General features: G+C 45.3%; 1 protein-coding gene across 2 annotated transcripts in view; it reads left to right on the top strand.

Annotated features, from left to right (window-relative positions):
• The window catches only part of Znf507 (zinc finger protein 507), a 33,248-nt gene extending 19,689 nt beyond the window's left edge, over nt 1–13,559 (top strand). For both annotated transcript variants that reach the window (XM_045154366.1, XM_004659965.2), the window contains exons 5-6: nt 9,757–9,891; nt 9,972–13,559. In XM_045154366.1, the coding sequence (XP_045010301.1) occupies nt 9,757–9,891; nt 9,972–10,326 (490 nt within the window). In that variant the 3' untranslated portion in view covers nt 10,327–13,559. The remainder of the gene's footprint in view (nt 1–9,756; nt 9,892–9,971) is intronic.
• Nucleotides 13,560–26,007: the final 12,448 nt, after the last annotated feature.

The following is a 26,007-nucleotide window of genomic DNA, read 5'->3' as shown; positions in this document are numbered from 1 at the left end:
CTCATAGGCTGGAGAGATGGTTTAGTGGTTAAGGTGCTTGTCTGCAAAGCCGAAGGACTCAGGTTCGATTCCCCAGGACCCACATAAAGCCAGATGCCCAAGGTGGCACATGTGTCTGGAGCCCATTCTCTCTGCCCCTCTCTCTCTCTGTTTCTCTCCCTTAAATAAATAACTAAAATAAAAAGGTCCAAGACTCATAGTTGTGGGTGCTGCTCGACACAAAGCCATAAACTGACTTAAAGCACACGCTTCGTTTTGTTTTGGCAATTTTTTTCATAACTCAATTGCACAGTTTTCGTGAACTTTGTAGACAACTGTTATGTCACAGTATCCAAAGGTTGGACACACTTAGCTCTGAAACTTCTTGAACACTAGCATGTTGCCACCCTGAGTGCAAATGATGAGGCTCAGAGAGCACAGATGCACAAAGAAAGGTTGTATATAATTACTTTTAGGCTATATACATAAGATATATAGGAAATAAATGAATTTAGTGTTTAGACTTGGGTCTCATTTCTCCAAGATTCCTCATTTTCATATGCAGATATTCTAAAATCTTTTTTAAAAATCCAGAATCTGGAACACTTCTGGTCCCAAGAACTTCAGGTGTGGAGTACGTAATGAGGTGCTTGTGATAAATTTGTGGCTGATTTTCTGACTGGAAGGCCCCACATCTACCTGAGTGGCTCAGGCTCAGTTGAGACCTCACTCTTTGAGCTGTTGGTGTCCTGGGGCGCTGGTGTGTACTCTTCAGGGCTCACCAACTTGGGAGCGGTGACTGTTGGTGGCCGTTGCTCGTGCCTTCCTCACAGAGACCAGCCGGCCACAAGCACCTCAGGTGGCATCTCCTGAACCTTTTAATCCGCAGCTCTCCTTGAAGCCATTCTAGGGATTGACAATCATCCCTGCTTCCTCCTGGATCAGCGGGTTCTCTCCAGTCTATGCCAGGACTCACTGTCATCAGGGCTAGAAAGCAAGGCCTTCTTGATGTCTGATCTCATCTAAGTAGCACAGTAGTGTTTCTGGCTTACTTCAAGCCCATTCGGTTTTATTGCCCAGTAACTTATGTAAGAAAAACAAGTGCATTTCTTGTAGCATGTCAATGCCTTGCTGAGGCGCCTTGTATGTGTGGTACATTTCTTGTATCATGAAAGCCTTGCTGTACTACTGGTCTCTGTGTAGGCAGACGAGGCTCTTCAAGTGAGATCCTGTAGTAATGGTTTGCTCATTTCGTGGTTGTCTGTGTGTCACTGCAGCCCTTGCAACCTGGCAGTGTGCCTGGGCAGTCAGCGTCCTGTGGGAGGGCACTGGCTAGGGCAGCAGATAGTCCTGGCCTTCATGCGGCACCTCTCACTCATAGGAGTTGGACTGAGTTACTCAGCACACTTGACATGGACATGGTAAGGAAAGGTTGGCCAGGGGTTACTGGGCCTCAGATTTTCTCATTTATAAAATAATTGTGCTTGCTGGGTAATTTTTATTGAATGTAATTGGTGGTGGCATTATTATGTCTTTTCTTCCTTAAGTAAAAGAACTGCCCAAAACCTTCTGTTAAGTACGTATAGTACACACAGCCCAGTCCAAAAGAAGCCAGTGTTCCCATAACTGTTAGTTTCTTCACATTAAGAACCCAGCAGGTGGCTGGAGCGATGGCTTAGCGGTTAAGCGCTTGCCTGTGAAGCCTAAGGACCCCAGTTCAAGGCTTGATTCCCCAGGACCCACGTTAGCCAGATGCACAAGGGGGCGCACACGTCTGGAGTTCGTTTGCAGTGGCTGGAGGCCCTGATGTGCCCATTCTCTCTCTCTGTCTCTTTCTCTCTCTCTCTATTGCTCTCAAATAAGTAAATAAAAATAAACAAACAAAATTTAAAAAAAAAAATGAAGAACCCAGCAGGGCTCCAACACTGTTTGGCTAAAGTAAGCTCCTTGGTCTCTCTTGCCCCACTCCTCTCTAAATGTTCCAAATCGAAGTTACCATACATCCTGAGTGAAGTCTCAGTGTGATAAATGATCACAAATTAAAGTCATTTTTAAAAGTTTTTTATCAAGGGGAGAGATTTGGCACACCAACACCTCCAGCCACTGCAGCCGAACTCCGTGCACTTGTGCCACCTCGTGCTCATGTGGGGCCTTGCAGGTTTGTGTCACCTTGTGTGTGGCTTACATGGGGCCTGGGGAGTCGAACATGAGTCCTTGGGCTTTTCAAGCAAGCACCTGAACCACTAAGCCTGAAGTCATGGTTTTAATAGAAACCGTTACTGGTCCCTCAGCCGCAGCCTATTCTTGCACCATCCAGTAACTGTCATATCCTGACCTATAACATGTATATTTGTGTGTGTGTGTGTATGCGCGTGTGTGTGCGTGTGTGTGTTTTGAGGCAAGTTCAACAAGACTGTCCTTTATTAATGTAAGCACAAGAGACAGAATTGGTGCACTGAGATCTCCAGCCGCTGTAGTCAAACTCTAGACATGTGCGCCACCTAGTGTGCGTGTACAACCTTGCACGTCTGCATCACCTTGTGCATGTGGTTTACATGGAACATGGACAGTCAAGCACCGGAACTGCTAAGCCCTCTTGCCAGCTCCGCTTGTGTCTTGTGTGTTTAACTTAATGGACAGGGAGTTTCCTTTATGCCCTTTCACTCAACATCCCCATGTATGGGTATGGTAATTGCTAATGCATTTCATTGCTATACCATATTCCATTACAGGACTGTAACACACAACGGGGATGTAGCTCTGTGGCAGAGCACTTACCTAGCATGCCCAAGGTAGGCCCTGAGCTCAGTACCCAGGACTGCTGCCCTTGCCCCCCACCAAAAAAAAAAAAGTTAAAAAAAACTATTAACACTTTATTACCCAGTCTTTCTTTGTTTGTTTTTCAAGGTAGGGTTTCACTCTAACCCAGGCTGACCTGGAATTTGCTATGTCATCTCAGGGTGGCCTCAAACTCATAGTGATCCTCCTACCTCTGCGTCCAAGGTGGTGATGTCAAAGGCATGCGCCACCACACCCAGCTCTTAATTTTTTTAATATTTATTTGAGAAAGAATGGGCGCACCAGGGCCTCCAGCCACTGCAAACGAACTCCAGGTGCTTGTGCCACTTGTGCGTCTGTCTTTGTGGGTAGTAGGTTATCGAACCTGGCTTAGGCTTTGCAGGCAAGTGCCTCTCTCCAGTCTGCTGTTGGTAGACATCTGGATTATCCACATTTCTTCCTTATTATGAATAATGCCATGTTGAACAGTCTTCCACATGTTTGAGGTTGCATCTATGGAATGAGCTCATTTCCACCAGGTTTATACCTAGAAACAGGGTTTCTGGATAATTGGACAGTACATGTACCTAGTTTTGCTAGGTACTGTCAGCACTTCACAGAAGTAGTTGACCCAGTTCCTGCCCTTGGCAGCGCTCTGCATTGTCAGGCTGGCCCTTGCCAGTGAGGGTTACTGTGTATGTGACTTGAGCTTTGGGTCACGTTAGTAGCTGTTGCTGTTTCGTTCTTGGGTTTTCTTCCTTTTTGTTACTGGCCTGCAGTAGTGTCTTATATATTCTGAATACAGTTCTTTTCTACATACATTGCTGATACTCCATTCTCACAGTATCTTGCCTGATGTGTGATGAACAGAACATTTGTCAATCTTTATATTTAGGGCTTTTATGCTTTTCACTCTAAGGGAGGTAAAGAAGGTAAAATATGTGCTGGTTTTAAGGGACAGCCTATCAACTGAGTAAATATTGTGTGCAGGGCTGAAGAGGTGGCTCAGGTCAAAGCCTGCCTGCCTGGTTCAATTCCCCAATATCCATGTAAAGCCAGATCCACAAAGTGGCACATGCATCTGGAGTTTGTTAAAGTGACAGGAGGCCCTGGCACACCCATTCATGCTCATTTATATATTCTCTCTCTCAAGAAATAGAAATATTTTTAAAATACTAGGTGCCGTCCATAGTGAGCTAAAGGTGGCAACGATAGGGACAGGGAGCGCCTTCCAGACGGGCGTGAGCAGTGGGAGCGGCCTTCTGCAATGGGAGCGGTCCTTCAGCACTGTCCGCCATCGTGTGCTCGCTGCATGGACGCCAGAGTGTGAGACGTGACGAGTGATGTTTGGAGAACCCTGTGGGCCAGGCTCGCTCATACCCAGCCCTCTGAGTCACTTCAGTCTTCACACAGCACAGCATTTATCCAGACTGGAGAGATGGCTCTATGGCTAAAGGCACTGCTCGTAAAGCCTCACAGCCCAAGTTCAGTTACCCAGGACCCACATAAAGCCAGTTGCACAAAGTGTGCACGCATCTGGAGTTTGTTTGCAGTGCCTGGAGGCCCTGGCACACCCATTCTCATTAATTCATATTCTCTCTCTCTCCTTGCTAATAAATAAATTAAAATATTAATATATAACTATTGAAGTTTCACATAGAAACAGGCTTCTTTTAATGTATTAGGCTATATTACATGTTTTTCCCCAGGTCTCACAAGTACAAGGCTTGACACCTCCTCCCCCCACTCCTACGGACTACACTGTGCTCCCTACAGGACTTGGATTATAGATGTATGCATAATTACTCTCAGTTTTTTATGTAGGTTCTAGAAATTAAACTCAGGTCTCAGACCCTCATGTTTGAATAGAAGCACTCTCAGCTGCTGAGTCATCTCTACAGCCTCCTTGTTGCAGTCTGGTTCGCATTACTGCTAGAAATCACCCAACCAAGAGCAGCTTCTGGGAAAAAGATTTATTTTGCCTTACAGGCTCAAGGGGAAGCTCCATGATGGCAGGGGAAAACGATGGCATGAGCAGAGGGGGAACATCACCTCCAGCCAACATAAGGTGGACAATAGCAACAGGAGAGTGTGCCGAACACTGGCAAGGGGAAACTGGCTATAACACCCATAAGCCGGCCCCCAACAATACACTCCTCCAGGAGGCATTAATTCCCAAATATCCATCAGCTGGGAACCTATCTTCAGAACACCTAAGTTTATGGGGGACACCTGAATCAAACCATCACATTCCGCCCCAGGCCCCCATAATTTAATAACCATACATGATGTAAAATGCAATGCAATTCATCTAACTTTAAAAGTCCCAGAGTTATTATCAATTCCAATGATGTTCATACATCCCCATTGTGGTTTGATTCAGGTGTCCCCCATAAACCTAGGTGTTGTGAATGCTAGCTTCCCAGCTGATGGACATTTGGGAATTAACGCCTCCTGGAGGGAGTGTATTGTTGGGGGCCGGCTTATGGGTATTAAAGCCAGTTTTCCCTTGCCAGTGTTTGGCACACCCTCCTGTTGCTGTGGTCCAGCTTATGTTGGCCAGGGGGTGATGTCCACCTTCTGCTCATGCCATCGTTTTCCCCTGCCATCGTGGAGCTTCCCCTCGAGCCTGTAAGCCAAAATAAATCTCTTTTTCCCAGAAGCTGCTCTTGGTTGGGTGATTTCTACCAGCAATGTGAACTGGACTGCAACACCCATAGTCCACGGTCTTTTAACTGAACCATAATACCAAAAATTAACCTCAAAAAACCCATAATGGCACAGAATAAACATTCGCACTGCAAAAGAGAGCATTTAGCATAAGAAATATTCAACCAATACACAATTTAAAACAACCAGGGCAAACATCAAACTCTCTAGCTTCAAGTCCAACAACTCTAGCCAGTGACAAGTCTCCAAGACCGATAATTCTAACCAGCAACAAGTCTCTGGCATTCTAATTCCGCCCCTCCAGCTAGGCTACTCACAGTCCTGGAAAACTTCATCGAGGCCAGCAGCTCTCCATGGCAGCCATCTCATGGTCCCAGCATCTCCACTGGGTCTCCACTGCAAGCCACGGTTCATCCTCATGGCCCCATGGGGTGTCTGCAGGCAACCAGCAAACTGGCTTCACATTGCCCATGGCCATTTCCAAAACACAAGACCGTGTTGCAAACTCAGTGACCCTCTTTCCAGCATTTCTTATACTCCACGATACCAGTAGGGTGCCAATTTGTTAATCCACGGGGGAATAAAGCAGACTTTGAAGAACAGGACACTCCTTGAGCACTCAAGCCCCTTCAGAAGAGTCTACGTTCTTCCTGTTACCCCAGTGCAGGTCAGCACGCCCAGTCTCAAAGGTTGTAATCTCTCAGTCGCAGCTGAATGGGCAACAGTTAACCCAAACACTTTTCTTTCTGTACCATATCCCTTTGCTCACACCAGCTCATTTCTACGCAAAGTAACCCTGAACATCTCTGAGGACATGGGCATAAGAGCAAGCTTCTCACACAGGCTGCTAGCCCAGTCCAAGCAAAGTTCTTTATCACCCTCATAAGCCAGACCTCACAGTCCATAGTTCTTCCTGCATTCAGGTCTTTCAACTCTGACCAGAATAGTCCATCAAGCTGTACTTACAGCACTACAAGGCATCTCTTAGGCCAAGGTTTCAAATCCTCCCACATTCCTCTTGAAAATCAGCTCCAAAATGCCAAAGCCACACAGTCAGGTGTCTAGGAGCAATCCCACTCCTCAGTACCAGGTTACTGTTGCAGTCAAGTTCACATTGCTGATAGAAATCACCCAACCAAGAGCAGCTTCTGGGAAAAAGAGATTTATTTTGGCTTACAGGCTCAAGGGGAAGCTCCACAATGGCAGGGAAAACAATGGCATGAGCAGAGGATGGACATCACCCCCTGGCCAACATAAGGTGGACAATAGCAACAGGAGAGTGTGCCAAACGCTGGCAAGGGGAAACTGGCTATAACACCCATAAGCACGCCCCCAACAATACACCCCTTCCAGGAGGCATTAATTCCCAAATATCCATCAGCTGGGAACCTATCTTCAGAACACCTAAATTTATGGGGGACACCTGAATCAAACCACCACACTATAGTAAAATATTCATACGGGTCTAGAAAGATGGACCCAGGTTCGATTCCCCAGGGCCCACATAAGTCAGATGCACAAGGTGATGCATGTGTCTGGAGTTCGTTTGCAGTGGCTGGAATCCTTGGCACACCCATTCATTCTAATTCTCCCTCCCTCTGCCTCTCTTTCGCTCTCTCAAAATAAATTAAAAACAAAAATAAGTCTTAAAAATACATATTTGTAAGGACCCCGGTTCGAGGCTCGGTTCCCCAGGTCCCACGTTAGCCAGATGCACAAGGGGGCGCACGCGTCTGGAGTTCGTTTGCAGAGGCTGGAAGCCCTGGCGCGCCCATTCTCTCTCTCTCCCTCTACCTGTCTTTCTCTCTGTGTCTGTCTCTCTCAAATAAATAAATAAAATAAAAATAAAATATTAAAAAAAAATACATATTTGCTCAAAGCATACTTGAATCACCCTGTTTGGTATAGGACACCCAACTACTCTTTCTGACACCCAGTCCTCTCACATGCACACACAAAAGCTTAGTTACTAATTCAGTCAGTCTGGGACTCTAACCAAGTAAGGACCAGACCAGAGAAATCAGGTTGTTTTAACAAGCATCCGTCTTCTCTCCGGGTTCTGGTTCTGAGACTAGAAAAACTGACTTCTTTGTGATTGGGAAATGCCTATAGCGATTCACACCCAAGTATGTTAGCCAAGCTGTTGAGGGAAAAGGGGGGGGGGGGTCTGCATTGGCTTGCCTTTTGGTTACCAAAATAGTTTCTCGCATCAGGAAGAAATTGTGTTTTTATACAGCTATCAATGGGAGTTTTGACTGACACAGAAATTAAGTGGATTCTGTCACCCCAGAGCTCTGCTCTCCAGTGGCTTAGGGGCAGGCTTCCCCACTGTCCGGCAGTTGGATTATTAGGGTGTTGGGATCATGTTAAGCCTCTAGGTACTTGAAATAATAATAAACTAACTTTACGTTATGAGCTTTTACATTTCTTCAAGTCACATACTCTGCAAATATTTACTCTACACTTAAGTCGTGTTTTAAACGTTCCTCCAATAGATAGAGTTAGGTCCATTTCTCCTCCCTCCCCCCCACCTGGCCCCCCGCCAAGCTGTTTGAGATAGTGTCCTATCGTATAAGTAGCCTAGGTTAGCCTCAAACTCACAGTCGTCTTGCCATAGCCTCCCCAAGTGCCTAGTTTTACAGGCCTGTGTTACCAGACTTGGCTTGTGTAAATTTCTTATTTTGTGTACATGTACACACACACATACATACGCATAGACAGCAACAAGGTTAACGTAACTAATCGTTTCTTTAGTTGCTGTCTTCCCAGCACTTAGAAATGATCACTTGGCCCTTCTCTTGTCTCCTCCCCGTTCACAGGGCTTGTGTTCACTTAGATTGAAATTGTTGTCTCTAGTGCCTTTTTATTTCATCTGTTTCTTCACCTAAGGGCATGTGCCTGCCGCAGTGCTCAGTGGAGGTGAGAGCATGCCTCGGGCGCCCTTCCCGTCCACCTGGTCTTCCCTGCTCACTGCGCGTGCCAGGGTAGCTGCCCACAAGCTGCTGGAGAAGTCTCCTGTCTCACCAGAGGCACGCTGACGCTGCAGACAGCTGCTGCAGGGCCCAGCTTTCTGTGGGCTCTGGGGTTCCAAACTCAGCCGCCCATGCTTGTGCAGTTAACACTTTTCCCACAGAGCCACCATCTTCCCAGCCCTCTAATACCATTCTTCTGTTTGTTTTTTGGAGGTAGGGTTTCACTCTAGCCCATGCTACCCTGGAATTCACTGTGTACTCTCAGGCTGGCCTCGAACTCGGCAATCTCCCACCTCTGCCTCCCAAGTGCTGGGATTAAAAGTGTGTACCACCATGCCCAGCTCTAATCCTTTAATAAAAAGTAACTAGGGCTGGAGAGATGGCTTAGCGATTATCGCTTGCCTGTGAAGCCTAAGGACCCTGGTACGAGACTCAATTCCCCAGTACCCATGTTAACCAGGTGCACAAGGTGTGCACATGTCTCACGCCCATTCTCTCTCTGTGTCTGCCTCTTTCTGTGTATGTCTGTTGCTCTCAAGTAACTAAATAAATAAAAATAAACAAAAAATAAAAACTAACTAAAAGCCAGGTGTGGTGGCGTACACATACCTTTAATCCCAGCACTTGGGAGGCAGAGGTAGGAGAATTGCCATGAATTCAAGGCCACCCTGAGACTACATAGTGAATTCCAGGTCAGCCTGGGCTAGAGCAAGACCCTACCTCAAAAAAAAAAAAAAAAAAAAAAGATTGTTCTATCCTTTAACCAGGGTAGGGAATACACAAGATGTCTTCTTAAGACACGAGGTTCTGGTTGCCTAAGACTGACTTCATTCAAAGTGCTCTTGGCTATATGCATACCATGAGGCTTGCTCGGAATGGAGAATATTTTGGTGAACTTTAGGTTAATGGTCTGAATATGTCTGAGGAGACTTGAACCAAATTTTTGTGTGTTTCTTCTTTTCATAACATAATAGAAACATGATTACGTTATAAATTGCCATGTTTGGCATGTACTTGATTGACAAACAAGTGGAACCTCCTAACATCCCTTGCCCAGTGTGGAGCTGGGTGGCCAGCCACAATGGCACAGGGTCACTCACAAAGAGGCTGATTGGGAGACCCTTGAGCAAGGGACTGTATCCATGTTGTGACAGTGGAAAGAGGAATCAAAGTACATGTGACAGTGGAGTCAGATACAAGCTATAGCTGTGGACTTGACGGTGGAGGGAGGCGTGCAGGCCGTGACCGCGGGCTGACGGTGGAGGGAGGCGTGAGGCCGTAACCGCAGGCTGACGGTGGCATGAGTGTGCTCCGTTATGCTGTGCGCTCGCTCTGATCCCTGGCTGCTGTCCTGCAGGTGTTCGCTGTGTGGCTACGTGTGCAGCCATCCTCCTTCCTTGAAGTCGCACATGTGGAAACATGCGAGTGACCAAAATTACAACTACGAGCAAGTGAACAAGGCCATTAATGAGGCCATCTCACGGAGCGGCAGGTACCTGGTCCCCTCCCTGCACGGCTGGGTCAGTGTCCCTGCAGCACAGCCCACTGAAGGGTCGTTGTGTTTGTTTGCAGAGTTCTCGGGAGGCCCCCAGGGAAGACGCCACTGACCAGCAGTGGGGAGAGAGCTGGGCCTGTCCCTGGAGCTTCCGAAAGCTTGGCGTCGGCCTCGGAGCTGGCTCCCCAGCCACCCAGCGACGCGCCGGATGGGCAGCCGCAGCCGAGCCCCGCAGGCCGCCCCTGCGCCATGGGCAAGGGCTGCGGCCCGGCCCCCGGGCCCGAGCTCTGCGTGCTGCTCTTCTGTTGCTGTATCTGCGGCTTTGAGTCCACGAGCAAGGACAGCGTCCTAGCTCACATGAAAGAGCATGAGGACGAGGTCGTCAGCGTCATCTTGAACAAGGACCATGGCACGGCCCTGCACGCCGACTAGCCGAGGAAGGCTCTGGGGACTGCGCCACCCTTCCTGCTGCCAGACAGTCACCTCCCAGCGCAGAAGTAGGTGGTGTGAGCTGACGGGAGGCCATGGCAGGTGAGCGGCATAAATTCCATGTGTGGGGAAGCAACTGGAGAAGGAAGGAACATGTCACCCTTTGTCACCCTTCTTGGTGTTGAGTGTGTTTATTACTCAGAGCTTATGATAGTTTCGAGTCGTGCCAGCAGACGTTCAGAAAGGGCTTTGCAGGAGCTCTTCTCACCCGTCCCCAGTACCACAGTCGAGCAGAGCCAATCTTCCCTGGGGCTCAGAGCTGCCTCTCCAGCACACAGGCCCCATGTTGCAACAGAGTCAACATGGGACCTGTCAGAGGCCTCGGAATGACCTACTGAAGAGTCCGTCATGTGGTCAGTGTAGGTTTGGGTCCTTGACGCCCCAGAGAAGAAGGAAGAGAGATTTTCAAGTCACATGTGAGCTGTCAACATTTAGGAAGTCAGTTACTGGCTTAAATTTACAGAGAGTTCCCACAATACTTAGTTCACAGAACATAGCACATTTCTCAGAGTGTTTGAGAGAACTGGGCAGCCTTCTCCACAGATACATGCATGCACCAGCCTTCTCTGGTAAGTGGAACACTTCCCTCCCTGTTACCACCACTTGCTACCTGACAGTCTTCAGACAACAAAGGATGAGGATTCGCACTGTAGAGCCCAAAGGCTGGTTGTGATGGCACATCGCTAGAATCCCAACAGCAGGGAGGCTGAGGCAGGGGATCACAAGTTTGAGGCCAGCCTGAGTGAGACCCAGTCTCAAAAAGAACAATCACTTGTAGGATAAGAGATGAAATTTAGATGCCTCTTAAAATCAGTATAGTTATTAAGGGTTTTCCTTCTCAGAGTTTATATAACTGTGTTTAACAGAAGAATAACCCAGAATGACTGAAAATATAGTGAAACCTCAGGCCGTATGTAAGGATTTTGATAGGCAGCAAGGTTGGAGCTGTAGCTTGAGGTAGAGTCTGCCTAGCATGTGTGAGGCCCTAGGTTCAGTCTCAGCACTCAAGAAAACACAGAACTACAAAGAGCTTCTTGTCAGAAAGACCATGTGGCCAATCAATACAATTTCTTAGAAATTTTTTTTTTTTTAAGCATATAAGGCAACATAAGTAAGAACTGCGTTTTGCAGTACAGCTCGCCCTGACGTGGGTGCACTTTCATTAACCATGCATTTTGTAATGTAGTCATTTCAAAGGACAAGGAAGATGGCATGTTTGCTTTCGCTAGTTCGGGTCACTTACCTGGATAGATTTTGTCCTGGTCAGAAGCCTCAAGCTCGCCCACCCTGCCCACCCCACTGTGTCCTCTAAACATCTGAACATTTGAATTTTGATGGCCTGACATCTACAGTTGAAGCTGTGACCCTGAGAAACTGAGGGCACCAAAACAGTGTTGAAATATTCATACATTTTAAGTGGAGCCAGGCATGTTGAAATGTTATTAGATTTGATTTTTCTTTTTGTTTTCTAAAAGTTCTTTGTGATATTTAAAGAGAAATAACTGTAACTTTACAGGTCTTTGATTTTAGATAGTTTTAATTTATTTGCGAACCTTAATCCATTTCTGATACATGATCCTTGATGAGAAAATGAAGTTATATATCTTAAGTTATATTTACCTAAATCCACTGTATGTGGATTTAAATAAATTTTCAAAAATTATATTTAACTTTCAGTGCAAATAAAATAATTTACATGATTCCTTATTTTTTAATCACACATACTGTAAGTCTCTTTCTCAGTGCTTGTCTCACTGAATAGTAACAACCATACATGAATTCTCTTTGGCTGTGACTTTATGCCACCTTTTGGAAAATAGTAATAACCAAAAACATCCCCAGCACTTGAGCAGTGTGACTTGTAGATCCCCTTTTTCAGTCTCTTGAAACCACTTCCATTGATTTTTAAGTTCTCCTTTTGAATCACGATTTAAAATTTCTCCCCGCTTTGGAAAGTTAACCCAGAAGTTCAAAATCTTTAAACTTTTATATGATTCTGGCTTTAGAGTATCATTCAGAATGTCTTCTGGTTGTGGGAGGAACTGTGTGCCCAGGGTAACCCTGTACGCCCTGCCCCCGTGATCAGTTGTGGCAAGCCTTAAAAAATGGTGTCTACCAAGGACAGTTGAGTTTTAGTTCCAAAAGTAATCGTGAAGGTTAAGTGTGCAATTGTAATTGTTGAAGAGGTCATCATTACAGTCAGTAGGAATCTCTTCATAGGGAAACATTTTGTTTAGTGCTGCTAGATCTTTTGTCACATGAAACCCCTGCTGTTTGTTTTCTGCTCTAAGCTCTTGTGATTCTAAGATTTGAGAGGGAAAATCATTTTTAAAGGAAGTTTACTGGGTTCAGCAGAGATGAGGAAAGAAAGTGGTACATTCTGATCTGTGCAAATGCAACTTTTCAAGGCTGCGTATTTTCCCCTTTTCTGACAGTGTGGAATCTGGTTGATGTCCCCAGTGTTCCCAGCCCACTTGATTTTGTAGCCTGTGGCTAGATGGTGCCACGCTTGACACTGGTTGAAGCCTTTACTGTAGACTTCCCAGTCCTGTTCAAGGTGACTAGTGGTGGTTTCATAAATTTTGGTTGTTTTTTTTCCCCTCACAAAATAAATGTGGACATCATGTTTACATTGAATCTCCGGCAGTGTACCCGGCTGACAGAAGAGCAGGCTTCTCTGCAGAGACTTACATGTTTAGTTTTCATAAACACTTTATTTAATCTTTTTTATTGTACAGCAAGGTGCTCTAAGTAATATTCTATAAATATATTTAATAGAAGTTTGAGTTTGATATTCATGGACATAAATACATGTATTTTTTTAAGAAACAAGTGTTGTGTAACACTATGACATTGCTTCTGTAGCCAAAGTAAGAACTTTCTGGAACACTGACGTGAAGACTGCAGTGATTCTGACACTGTATGTAATTGAAATAGGGTGGTTTGCATTCTGTAACATTCTCCTGCTCATCGAGCGGCATGCCTTAAAGCCGACTTCTGGAACTGTGCTCGCTGTAGAGCAGCCGGCCTGTTGGCAGAGTGTGGCCAGGCCTGCCCCTCCTCAGCCGCCTTTGGAAATACTGTACAATGTTAGAGTAATTTATTTTGCTGTACAGGGGTTTGTCATGTATTGACTTTAATATTGTATTTTGGTAATAAATTTTTTGTTAAGAACACTTGCTTCTAAGTTTTTTTTAAAACATGTGTCCATTCTTTTTTGGGGGAGAGGCTCTGAGACTTATAAGGGGGATATGGAGAAAGGGGGCAGAGAGAGAATAAGGGGGGGGGGTGTGCACCACACAGAGAAGAGAGGCTGTACACACCTGAGAAGCAGGAGATCTAGAAAAGAACAACCTGTGCCCCTTCCTGTCCTGGTTTGACACTGATTAGGTCACTTAGAAAGTCGTACTCAAAGCTCCCAAGAATTAGAGTTTATTACTGTCCTCTGTTAACTTGGTAAGCTATTGCTAATTAGTAGTATGTTACAGAGGATAATTAGAAAAGCAATTTGCTTTTTCAGTCATTTTAAGAAAATTAAGTCTGCTGAGGATGGTGGCACATACCTATAATCCCAGCACTCAGGAGGCTGAGATAGGAGGATCACCGTAAGTTCGAGGCCAGCCTGAGATACAAGTGAGATCCAGGTCAGTCTGGGCTAGAGAGAGAAATACAAAACAGCTAAGTCTAAACTGAAGCTCTTTTCCTTGTTGAACAGGTTTTTACTTTTCCCAAACCCCAAACCTCACACCTGAGAGCCTGCAGCTCAGCTGTGGCCAGTGCCGAGGCCAGTGCTGCTAGTGAGGACCCAGCTTTCTTCTCCAGTGATCGGGATGGTGGCGATAAGTTCACACCTGTGGCCATTTTAGGATCTGTTAAATAATCATCATCTGGCCATGTCAGTGGTTTGACTATCAACTAGTGCCCTAGGATCCCAGGCCAACCTTGCTTGGAGCAACTAAAGCCAGTAACTGCCAGCCCCTGGTCCTGTGCCTCTGTGGGTGACAGGAGCAGGTGTGCCCACTGCACTGCTGGTTAGATGCAGAAATCCCAGCCCAGAGTCTGACGTGTAACACACAGGCCCATCCGATAACGAGTCGCATGTGAGATGCGCAAGAGTTGTAAAGGCATAGTACAAAAAAATACGAAAAGTATCACAGTAGGTTTTCTTTTTTAACATTTCAACTTGTTTTTTAGAAAAATAATTACTTGAGAGAGTGAGCGAGAGCATGGCATATAGAGAATGGGCGCACCACGGCCTCCAGCCACTGCAGACTCCGGATGCATGCGCCACTTTGTGCATCTGGCTTTATGTGAGAACTGTGGAACCGAACGCAGGTCCTTAGGCTCTGTAGGCAGGCGCCTTAACTGCTGAGCCACCTCCCCAGCCTGGTTTTCTTGTCATATTCACTACATGTTAAGATATTCTGCATATATTGGGTTAAATATATTAAAGTTATTTTCACCTGTGTTAGCTTTTTGTTATTGTGAAAAAAAAAAAAAAAAACAAAGGAAAGGTTGATTTTGTTTGGTTGGTTTTTCAAGGTAAGGTCTCACTCTAGCCCAGACAACTATGCTCCTACCTCTGCCTCCCAAGTGGTGGGAATAACAGCATATATTACCACTCCTGGCATGTTGATATTTTTGACTCATGGTTCCAGAGGTTTCAGTCCAGGGGTGTCTGCTTTCATGGCTGTGGGCTGATGTGACGCGAAGCAGAACGTCACAGTGGTGGGGGCATGTGGTGAGGGAGAGTGAGTGCTTACCTCACCGTGGCCAGGAAGCAGAGGGGGTACAATAGGCTGGAGATAAGATAAGCCTCTCCAGGGCGCACCCCAATGAGCAACATCCTCCAGTCAGACCCATCTTCCAACAACGCCGTAAGACCAAGTCCACCCTTGGGTTAGTTAAAGCCCATCCATCACCACACAGCCAAGCCTAACACATGAGCCTTCAGGGCCATTTTATATACAAACCGCAACATGACTGCATTGATTTGAATATAGCTACTTGAAGTGTTTTAATTGCACAGTTGTCCATGTTGTATCTCTTTATGTATACCTGTTGTAATAAAGTTTTATTGGAAGCAGTCATACCTATTGCTTTAGCAGCACTGTTTTGGGTGACAGATTGTGTAACCCACAGATTGTACAGACCTCTGAACTATGAAACAATGGCAAAATCTGCTTTAAAGCTACCAGAAAGATAAAGGCTTTTTATAAAGCTCTTTTATAGCACTGTTTCATAACCAAATTACATTTCCTCTATGATTCTTTAACTCTGTCCAGTCGAGGACTCCTATCTGTATTTTATGACTTTAGCCCAAAACATTTAATCATTTCTGATATTTAGAGCAAATCAATTTGTTTAAAATAACAGTGCATAATTAAATATGAAATACCTGTACTATTTTTTATTCATTTGCACGCGTGTGTGTGTAAAATGGCTAGCTTCTTGTTACTGGGATGACCTGACCAGAAGAGCTAATGGGAGGAAAGGGCTCGCAATTACGAGGAGAAGCTTCAGCGTGGCGGAGGAAGCTGGCTCCCTTCACCACACATCCACAGCAGAGACAGAGTAGCAATGCCAGCTTGCTGGACACAGTCGGGCCGGGCTTCTCAACCCCAAGGCCTGTCCCCAGCAGTGCACCTCCTTCAGCAAGGGTCCACCTCCCAAAGACCACCACGTGGAGCCAGGTACACACAAGGTGGTGCATGGCTCTGGTATTTGCAATGGCATCAGGCCTGGCACGCACATTCTCTCCCTCCATCTCTCTCTCCTTCCAAATAAAGAGAGAGTTTAAAATATACTGGACTGGTAGCATGTCTAACTCAAGACCAAATTCTAGAGGCACAAGGGGTGAAGTTGCCTTGGCTGTAGCACGCATAATTAAATGGGTAGAGCTAAGAAAAAAAGTCACAGTCCTCTATGACAGAAATTTCTTCCAGATTAGTCAACGAAGTTGTAAAAGGAGACCATTTTGGGGTGTCTGAATCCTTACACAATTCTCTTGTTTTCAGTTGCCCCACACACAAGAGATTTGTTTAGGTAATGCACCTCAGAATCCATCCAGGTCATGTTGCTTAAACCACTTCTAGAATCCAATATAGACAGCAAACCTGTTTGTATACTGTGCTGGGGGATAATAGGCCTTATTTTCCTGGTGGTACCTGAATAAATTATATTATCTAGGTTTATCATTTGAACTATGATGTGTTGGTAAAATTATACCAGCTTAATATTTTACATAAACATACAAATTTTTTCAATGACAGGTAATCCCTTTTTTTCTTTACTTTTTTTATTTATTTATGTGAGAGAATGGGCATTACAGGGTTTCCTGCCTCTGTAAATGAACTCCAGACACATGACCCATTGTGCTTGTGGCTTTAAGGTGGGCACTGAGAATTCGAACCTGGACCCATCAGCCCCAAGTAATCCCTTTTAAAAACAGTCATATTTATTTTCTTATGAAGAGAGAGCGATTAGGAGAGAAGCAGACAGAGAAAGAGAGAAGGAATGGTGGCATCAGGTCCTCTTGCCACTGCAAACAATTCCAGACATGCACCAATTTGTGCATGTGGCTTTACGTGGGCACTGGGGAAGTGAACTCAGTCCATTGAGCTTTGTAAGCCAGTGCCTTTAACCACTGAGCCATCTCTCAAGCCCCAGATAATCACTTGCCTTACCAAAGATTATAGGTCTTAATTTGAATTAAAAGGTTTAATTTTAGACATTCACTCTAAAACCATATAATGGCATGCCATGCTGTGTAAAGAAATTATCAGATGTTAGCTGGGCATGGTGGCACACCCCTTTAATCCCAGTACTTGGGAGGCAGAGGTGGGAGTATCGCCATGAGTTCAAGGCCACCCTGAAACTCCATAGTGAATTCCAGGTCAGCCTGGACTAGAACGAGACTCTACCTCGGAAAACCAAAACAAACAAAAAAAATTATCACATGTTGGTCTTTTTGGTTCCTGCTTATTAGCTGGGTTTGTCGGTTGTGCTACTAAATCCAAATGACAAACGTACCATTCAGGGACAGTTTGCCAAACTGAATGTAGGCCCGGTCCTTCGGGTTGCAATGAGCTCTGGTTTTGAAAGGACTCTACATATTGGGTAGAAGTTTTATTTACACAATTCAGAAAATATGAGTCCTTGCCTGAGAACTCAAACTGAACTAGTTTTTAACAAATGTTTTGTAAATTTATTTGCAAGTAGAGAGAGAAGAAGAGAGAGAGAATGGGTGCACCAGGGCCTCCAGCCTCTGCAAATGAGCTGTAGATGCATGTGCCATTGTGCTTCTGGCTTTATGTGGATACTGGGGAATCAAACAGGGATTGCTAGACTTTGCAGACAAGTGCCCTAACCATTGAACCATCTGTTCAGCCCCCTCAAACTGAACTATTTGGGATGAAAAGAGTTTGGTCTGAGCTTATGGCCTGCCTTTGTAGAACTCTGGATATAATTTAAGAACCTCTTTTGAGTTCTGACATATACACTGCTTCTCAATTTGTTCTTTGTTAAAAGGAAAAATAAAGGGTCTTTTATAATTTTCCAAATCATTTTCACTTATACCAGTAATAATTGGAGAGGGTTGTAAAATCAATACCAGAGATAAGTAGCATTTGCAATAAAGCATGCTATCTTAAATATGTGCACAGGAGCTCAGTGGTAGAGACCTTGTTGGCCATGTGGGGAAGCCATGCTTCAAACTCAAGTATCAACAACAACTACAAAAATTCCTATTAAATAGGTACACAGCGAACACTGCAACCTTAAAAGACTTGCATCTAGATAAAATATGTACTGGACTTAATGGCACACACCTGTAATCCCAGCCCTCTGCCTGTGGGAGGTGGGGACAGGAGGATCAGGAGCCTAAGGTCATCCTCAGCTACATAACATGTTTGAGACATCTTAAAAATATAAAAATAGCTGGGCATGGAGGAGCACACCTTTAATCCCAGCACTTGGGAGGCAGGGATAGGACTGCTGTGGGTTTGAGGCTACCCTGAGACTACACGGTGAAATGCAGGTCAGCGTGGGCTAAAGTGAAACCCTACCTCGAGAAACCAATATATATGTATATATATACATATATATATGGAGAGAGGGAGAGAGAGGGCTGGGCGTAGTGGCACACATGTTTAATTCTGGCACTTGGGAGGCAGAAATAGGAGGATCACCATGAGTTCGAGGCCACTCTGAGACTACATAGTGAATAGTTCGGGCTAGAGAGAGACCCTACCTTGAAAAAGAACAAAAACCAAAAACTGTATGTATATACATAGTAAAATTAAAAAATGTTATCTATTTGCAGGTCTTAGCACCTACTAGTGTTATTTAAAGACATCACTATATTGTGCATCTCAAGTTTTTCTGTTTTTTTCTGCTTGTCACCTGATTAATTTTAGTATCCATATTCAGAAATAATGTGGCTGCACATGACAAACAGGCACATCCATCCACACTTGCTCTCTTGTTTGTAGCTGAGTCCCATTTAAATTCTGTAAATCAACCACAAAGGTGTTAGAAAACTCTATTTCAGTCTTATGAGAGAAAGTGTAGCAGAATGTGCTGGAAATCTTAAGCTGTATTTATTTCTGGTCCTACAACTAGCACTGCACAGAAAAGTTATTCTGAAAAAACAACTGAATCCCTGCATACCTGTCACCCCAGCACTTAGTGATAAGGCCCAAGGATCAAGAGCTCAAGGCCAGCCTGGGCTACATAGCAAGCCTGAGATAGTCTGAACTATACGGTCAGACCCTGTCTCAAAAATCCAAAAGTAAGCCAGGCATGGTGGCCCACAACTTTAATCCCAGCACTCAAGAGGCAGAGGTAGGAAGATCACTCTGAGTTTGGCCACCTTGGGATGAAGGAATGAGTTCCAGGTAAATCTGGGCTAGAATGAGAGCTTAAAAAAATAAAAAAAGGTTAAATGTGTAGAGTTCAGTAACTATTTTCAACTATGCTATACCTAACTAAAACAGAATATGTATGGAACTGAGATACACAGAAAGTGATACAGAAATAAAATCCTACATTGAGGGGCTGGAGAGATGGCTTAGTGGTTAAGGCACTTGCCTGGGAAGCCAAGGGACCCAGGTTCAGTTCACCAGTACCCACGTAAGCCAGATGCACAAGGGGGTGCATGCAGCTGGAGTTCGTTTGCAGTGGCTAAAAGCCCTGGCGTTCTCCTCTCTATCTCCTATCATTCCCCTCTCTCCTCTCTGTCTCTCTCTGCTTGCAAATAAATAAATAAAATAAATTTTTTAAAAATCCCACATCAATACATTCATCTCTTGATAACAGACATTCCTAAATGGTTTGAAGTTCAAGGTGATGCCAAACCTGGCCCATGTAGTTTCCTAGCCCTTCTCAGCTGCTTCACTCAAAGCACTTAACATCTACAGTTTCTACGTGTCCCTGAGAGAGCTCTTCAGAAAAACCTATCCCATAAAATTCAGTTCCCAGGAATGGGGAGATGGATCCCCTTGCTTGCAATGCTTGCTGACCTGAGTTATGTCACCCTCAGCACCCATGCAGGACACCAAAGTGACACATGAATCTGTTGATTCCAAAGTAAGAGGAGAGGGGAGGGGAAAGGAGGAGAGGAGAAGAGGTAGAGCCAGGAGAATCTGAAACTACTGGGCTAACAGACCAGAGTTTCTTTGCAACATCATGAGACCCCCATCTGACAAGGGTGGAAGAGCACAGACCTCTCAGGGTTGTTCTCTGACCTCCACATGCACAGCGCACCCCCCAAAACACATACACACACATTACAACTACTTTTTAAAAATTCCAGTTTTCAAAACAAAGAAATACAAGGCAGTAGAGTGTATGCCTAGACTCCACCAGTGAGGGGCTGGGGGCGTGACTCAGAGGTAGAGCACCTCTCTAGAATCCACAGTGAGGGGCTGGGGGCGTGGCTCAGAGGTAGAGCACTTGTCTAGAACCCACAGTGAGGGGCTGATGGCATGGCTCAGAGGTAGAGCACTTGTCTAGAACCCACAGTGAGGGGCTGGGGGCGTGGCTCAGAGGTAGAGCACTTGTCTAGAATCCACAGTGAGGGCCTGGGGGCGTGGCTCAGAGGTAGGACACTTGTCTAGAGTCCACAGTGAGGGGCTGGGGGCGTGGCTCAGTGGTAGTAGGGGCTGGGAACCTGGCCCTGTAGTAATCATATAGACATCTTGGACAGTGATTTTGGACACTTCACTGATACTAAATAACTCTCAGTTATTCTGGTTTTTCTCCTCGGTTCCAAGCCTATCTCTCACACTGGCTTTATCAATTGCACCGCTCATGCTTACAGTGTATGAGCTTCAGAGACAGAAGGTGGTGGTGTGTGTGTCGAACCTAACACAGTCAACATCAGCATTCACGAGAAAACGCTTTCCACTTGAGGTGTGGCAGACACAGTGATAGTTGTTCCCCAACATCCACTCTTCTATGTTAATAGAATTTTTAAACTGATCCCAAACATACAAACAACAGCAACAACAAAAAAAGGAAAATGTAGGGCCAGGGGCACTAGCTCAGCAAACAGGATCCTCAGGGCAAGCTGACTGAGTTGGTGAGCCCTGGGTTCCGGTAAACCCTGTCTCACTGAATAATGTGGAGAGTGATTGAAGAGGACACTGACATCAACCTCTGGCCTCACATGGCCACACAAAAACATGAGCCCTGCACACACACATATGTGTCCATACAGATGAGCACGCATACATGCATGTACACCTCACACATGCAAAACCCATAGAAGTTGCACATATTAAGTGGGCACAAGGTAATGTCTGACACATGAACACTGGTTATTGTTTAAATCAAGTTCAACATTTCTCTCCTCAAACATTTAATTATTTGTGTGGGAAACTCAAAACCATTTCTTTGGGGTTTTGAGATGTGCAGTGCACACTTATCCTCTATTGTCACCATACTGGGCAGTAGCTCTGAGGCAGGATGGAAAGATAGAGAAGGAGGTTTGGAAGAAAAAGGAGTCCACCTCACACCCAGAAGTGATTGGAGCTGCTCACCAGCAGAGAAACAAGAAGTCCAGCATGACTGACAATGCTTACGGGCTTTCTCTCTGTCCCAGCTACAGACCCACAATTTTCCAGGAATCTCACCCCAGATCTCACTTATCGAAAAAGCAATGTCCTAAATCCCTTGTGCAACCCTAGTGGCTCCTGGATTTATCTCTTCAGATTGTGGATCTTTAAAGCTATCCTATAATCTCAGTTCTCAAGAGGGGAGCAGAGGCAGCTGGGCGTGGTCCCCAGGTACACACTGAATGGCATGATTGCCGAAGTCCTCTAAATTCCTACAGATAATCACTGCCAGGACACTCGAAGGTGACTGTGTCTTAAAGGAGCAAACACCCGTGCTCTCCTTTTGAGTATCCCTTCTTTCTCCTAACCTAATGATTGTTGTTGTTGTTTATTTGTTTTTTTCAAGGTAGGGTCTCATTCTTGACAAGGCTGACCTGGAACTCATTCAGTTGTTCCAGGATGGCCTCCATCTCCTCTTACCTCCGCCTCTTAAGTGCTGGAATTAAAGGCATGTGCCACCATGCCTGGCCTAATCCTCTATTTTTAAGCCTTTATTAAAATATCTGTAATAAAGCCAGGCGTGGTGGTGCACACCTTCAATCCCAGCACTCGGAAGGCAGAGGTAGGAGGATCGCTGTGAGTTCAAGGCCACCGTGAGAATACAGAGTGAATTCCAGGTCAGCCTGGGCTAGAGTGAGACTCTACCTCGGAAAACCAAAATATATACATATCTGTAATAAAATCTTCACTGCTGCTTCATATGGTATCCTCCTTCCTGGAAAATTTTTTTCCATGCCAAAGCCATGAATCCAGGGTTTGGCCTGAGTTGAGGTTCCTCAAAGTCTGAAGGAACTCTGCTGAGAGTGACAATGTGGAGTCGAGTCTCTGGTCTCCAGCCACTGACAGAACCTTCCAAGGTTATGAATATGAAATGTATCCCATAAATGTCTGTGTGAAGACTTGGTTCCCAGCTGATGGAGCTATTTTGGAAGGTTCTGGAAACATTGGGAGGTAGGGCATAGTTGGAGGAAGTGGGCCGCTGGGGATGTGCCTGTGGACACTCTGACCAGTCTCCAATCCTGTCTTAGCTCTCTGCTTCTCTCCTGCTCATCGTGAGATGAACACCCTCTGCCATACACTGCTACGGCCAAGCCAAGCACCAGGGACTGAACCCTTTAGGAGGAATAAATCCTTTCTTCCTGAAGAAGTTGTTCTCTGAGATATTTTGGTCACAGCTATGTAAAAGTAAAAACTGATACACTCCCCAGAGCTGCTCACTCCCACCTGGCTACAGCATAGTACCGCTGATCCCAGGGAAGAGGATTTTAGCTGAGCATATGGGTGCTCAGCTAGATTCTATTCCCAGCCTCCCTTTACTGCTGCATGAGCATGTGATCAAATAATGACTAATGGAATGTGAATAATGGTGCAGGAAGTGTCATTCCCCTCCCTTCTTTCTCTTTTCTGGCTTTTAGGGGAATGTAGTGAGGTATCACTAGGAGAACAAGAATGATACAGGACTCCTGAAACTCAGTAAGTCAAAAAAAAAAAAAAAACACACACACAATTCAAAAATGAGAAATGGACTTCTATAAACATTTCTCCAAAGAAGATATATAAATGGCAATGAGCACATCAACTGATGTTTACAGCACCAATCATTAGTTAAATGGATGTCAAAACCACAGAAGTCAGACATGGTGGTGCACGCCTTTAATCCTAGCTCTCAGGAGGCAGAGTTAGGAGGATCACAGTGAGTTCAAAGCTACCCTGAGACTACACAGTTCATCCCAGGTTGGCCTGGGCTACAGGGAGACCCTACCTCGATAAAAAAATAAAAAAAGAAATAGAAGAGGGCTGGGGAGACTGCTCAGCATTTAAAGGTGCTTTGCACAAATCCTGCTGGCTTGGGTTCGATTCCCCAGTCACCACATAAAGCTGGATGGGCATTCCTTTGCAACAGTAACATGCATGCACACACACACACACATATTCAAAAAATAAAAATTATTCTTAAACACAGGAGATACCACCTCCTACCTATTATTACGATGGCTAATATCAACACAAAACAAAACAACCCAGAGAGCATTAAGAGTAATAAGGATGGCCAGGGGTGCTGCACTGAGGGTGCTGGGGCCCAGGTGGGGGTGGTGACATCCTGGCACATGGTGCAGATGCTGCTGGCTCTGGTGGGGACAGGAAGAGGCCGGTGCTGGAGGGAGTGCGTGTGGGGAGGGGAGGAGCTGAGCCATGTGCTGGGTGTCCTTTTATAGGCCTGTTGTTTTGTTGCTGCTTCCTGATATTAAAGCCCATGTGGAAGAACTCAAGCTATGTCAAAAAGACCAAAAGTCCCCAGGGACACAACAAAAGCAGCCAGTTATGTTTTTCTTGTTCTTGTTTTCATGGATCTCCCAATGCAGTCCTTTGCTCAGGAAGTCTTTGGGGAAACTGAAGTAGATGACTGGTTGTCAGTCCCTGACAACCATCTAAGAGGCCTGGAAAGAAACTTGCCTGAAAAGAAACTCCCTGGACTGTGAGGCTGCCTGGTTTTCTTTACAGGTGTGAATTCATTGCTTCTGTTTGGCTGGAAGTGGGTTTTGTAACTCAAGTAGGTCTCATGAGGTGGATCTTTGGAATGACTGTCACCATGGGTTTTAACACCAAGAGGGCTGCTGGCCAATACCCATGTCCCTTCAGGCCTCACAGCTGCCATGATAATTTACTGTAGTGTCTTACCACTTCCATGTCGCCATAGCGTGGAACATTAGAGAAAAGCCTAGACTTTTAGTTGATAGAGAGCTTGTTGAAATGCCATTGATAGAATTTTAGTTTTAGGGAAAATTCATTTGATTTCTAGCTTTATTATTACTGTTAGGTATGTGAGCTTGGGCAAATCGTTTAATCTTTGAGTCTAGTTTTCTCAGAAAATGAGGACATTTGGCTAAATGATTTCCAGATTTCCAGCTAGTCCTAGAGTTCTATATTTCTACATAGTTGAATTGTTTTATCATGCTGTTGCAGGGGAATATGATTAACACTTTCGAAGCTACTAATTTTGTCAAGCTTTAATGTCCATGATTATTATCTTCAGAAAATATTATTTGACCTACAGTAAGTCCAAGTCAGTTTAATAAAATCACTTATTTTTTATTTTTTTTATTTTTTTTAATTTTTATTAACATTTTCCATGATTATAAAATATATCCCATGGTAAAATCACTTTTTAACAGAAAAAAAAAAAGAGTAATGAGGATGTAGAAAAGCTGGGAGCTCTGTGCAATTGGTAGGAATGGTACTGCCACTGTGGAAAATAGGGTGAGAGCACCCCAAACGTGTAAGAGATTTCACATGTGGTCAATTCTACTTCAGAATGTATAATAAAATTTAAAATAAAAAGCAGAACTGGAGGGATGGCTCAGCAGTTAAGGCACTTGTCTGCAAGGCCTAAGGACTCTGGTGTGATCCCCCAGTACCTCCGTAAACCCAGAAGCATAGAGCAGCACACACATCTGGAGTTTGTTTTCAGTGGCTAAAAGCCTGCCCCACTCCCCCTGCCTCATTCTCTGTCTCTGTCAAAAAAATAAATACAATGTTTTTGAAAGAATAAATGAAAAGAACCATTAAAAACTATTAGCATGCTCATGTTCATAACAACAGCTTATTTACAGTTGCTAAAATTTGTAAGCAAATTGTGTCCATCTCTGGATGAAAGAAGTAACACAACTGCATGGTCTCACACACAAGAGCCTCCATCAGCACAACCTGTGAGGTCTCACACGCATGTCCTTCCATCAGCACAACCTGTGAGGTCTCACACACAAGAACTTCCATCAACAAAACCTGTGAGGTCTCACACGCATGGGCTTCCATCAACACAACCTGTGAGGTCTCACACGCATGGGCTTCCATCAGCACAACCTGTGAGGTCTCACACGCATGGGCTTCCATCAGCACAACCTGTGAGGTCTCACACGCATGGGCTTCCATCAGCACAACCTGTGAGGTCTCACACGCATGGGCTTCCATCAGCACAACCTGTGAGGTCTCACACGCATGGGCTTCCATCAGCACAACCTGTGAGGTCTCACACGCATGGGCTTCCATCACAACCTGTGAGGTCTCACACGCATGGGCTTCCATCAGCACAACCTGTGAGGTCTCACACGCATGGGCTTCCATCAGCACAACCTGTGAGGTCTCACACGCATGGGCTTCCATCAGCACAACCTGTGAGGTCTCACACGCATGTCCTTCCATCAGCACAACCTGTGAGGTCTCACACGCATGGGCTTCCATCAGCACAACCTGTGAGGTCTCACACACATGGGCTTCCATCAGCACAACCTGTGAGGTCTCACACGCATGGGCTTCCATCAGCACAACCTGTGAGGTCTCACACGCATGGGCTTCCATCAGCACAACCTGTGAGGTCTCACACGCATGGGCTTCCATCAGCACAACCTGTGAGGTCTCACACGCATGGGCTTCCATCAGCACAACCTGTGAGGTCTCACACGCATGGGCTTCCATCAGCACAACCTGTGAGGTCTCACACGCATGGGCT

The sequence above is a fragment of the Jaculus jaculus genome, chromosome 7 (assembly GCF_020740685.1).
Source record: "Jaculus jaculus isolate mJacJac1 chromosome 7, mJacJac1.mat.Y.cur, whole genome shotgun sequence".
NCBI classification, from domain to species: Eukaryota; Metazoa; Chordata; class Mammalia; order Rodentia; family Dipodidae; genus Jaculus; species Jaculus jaculus.
This window is presented reverse-complemented; position numbering and strand designations above follow the sequence as displayed.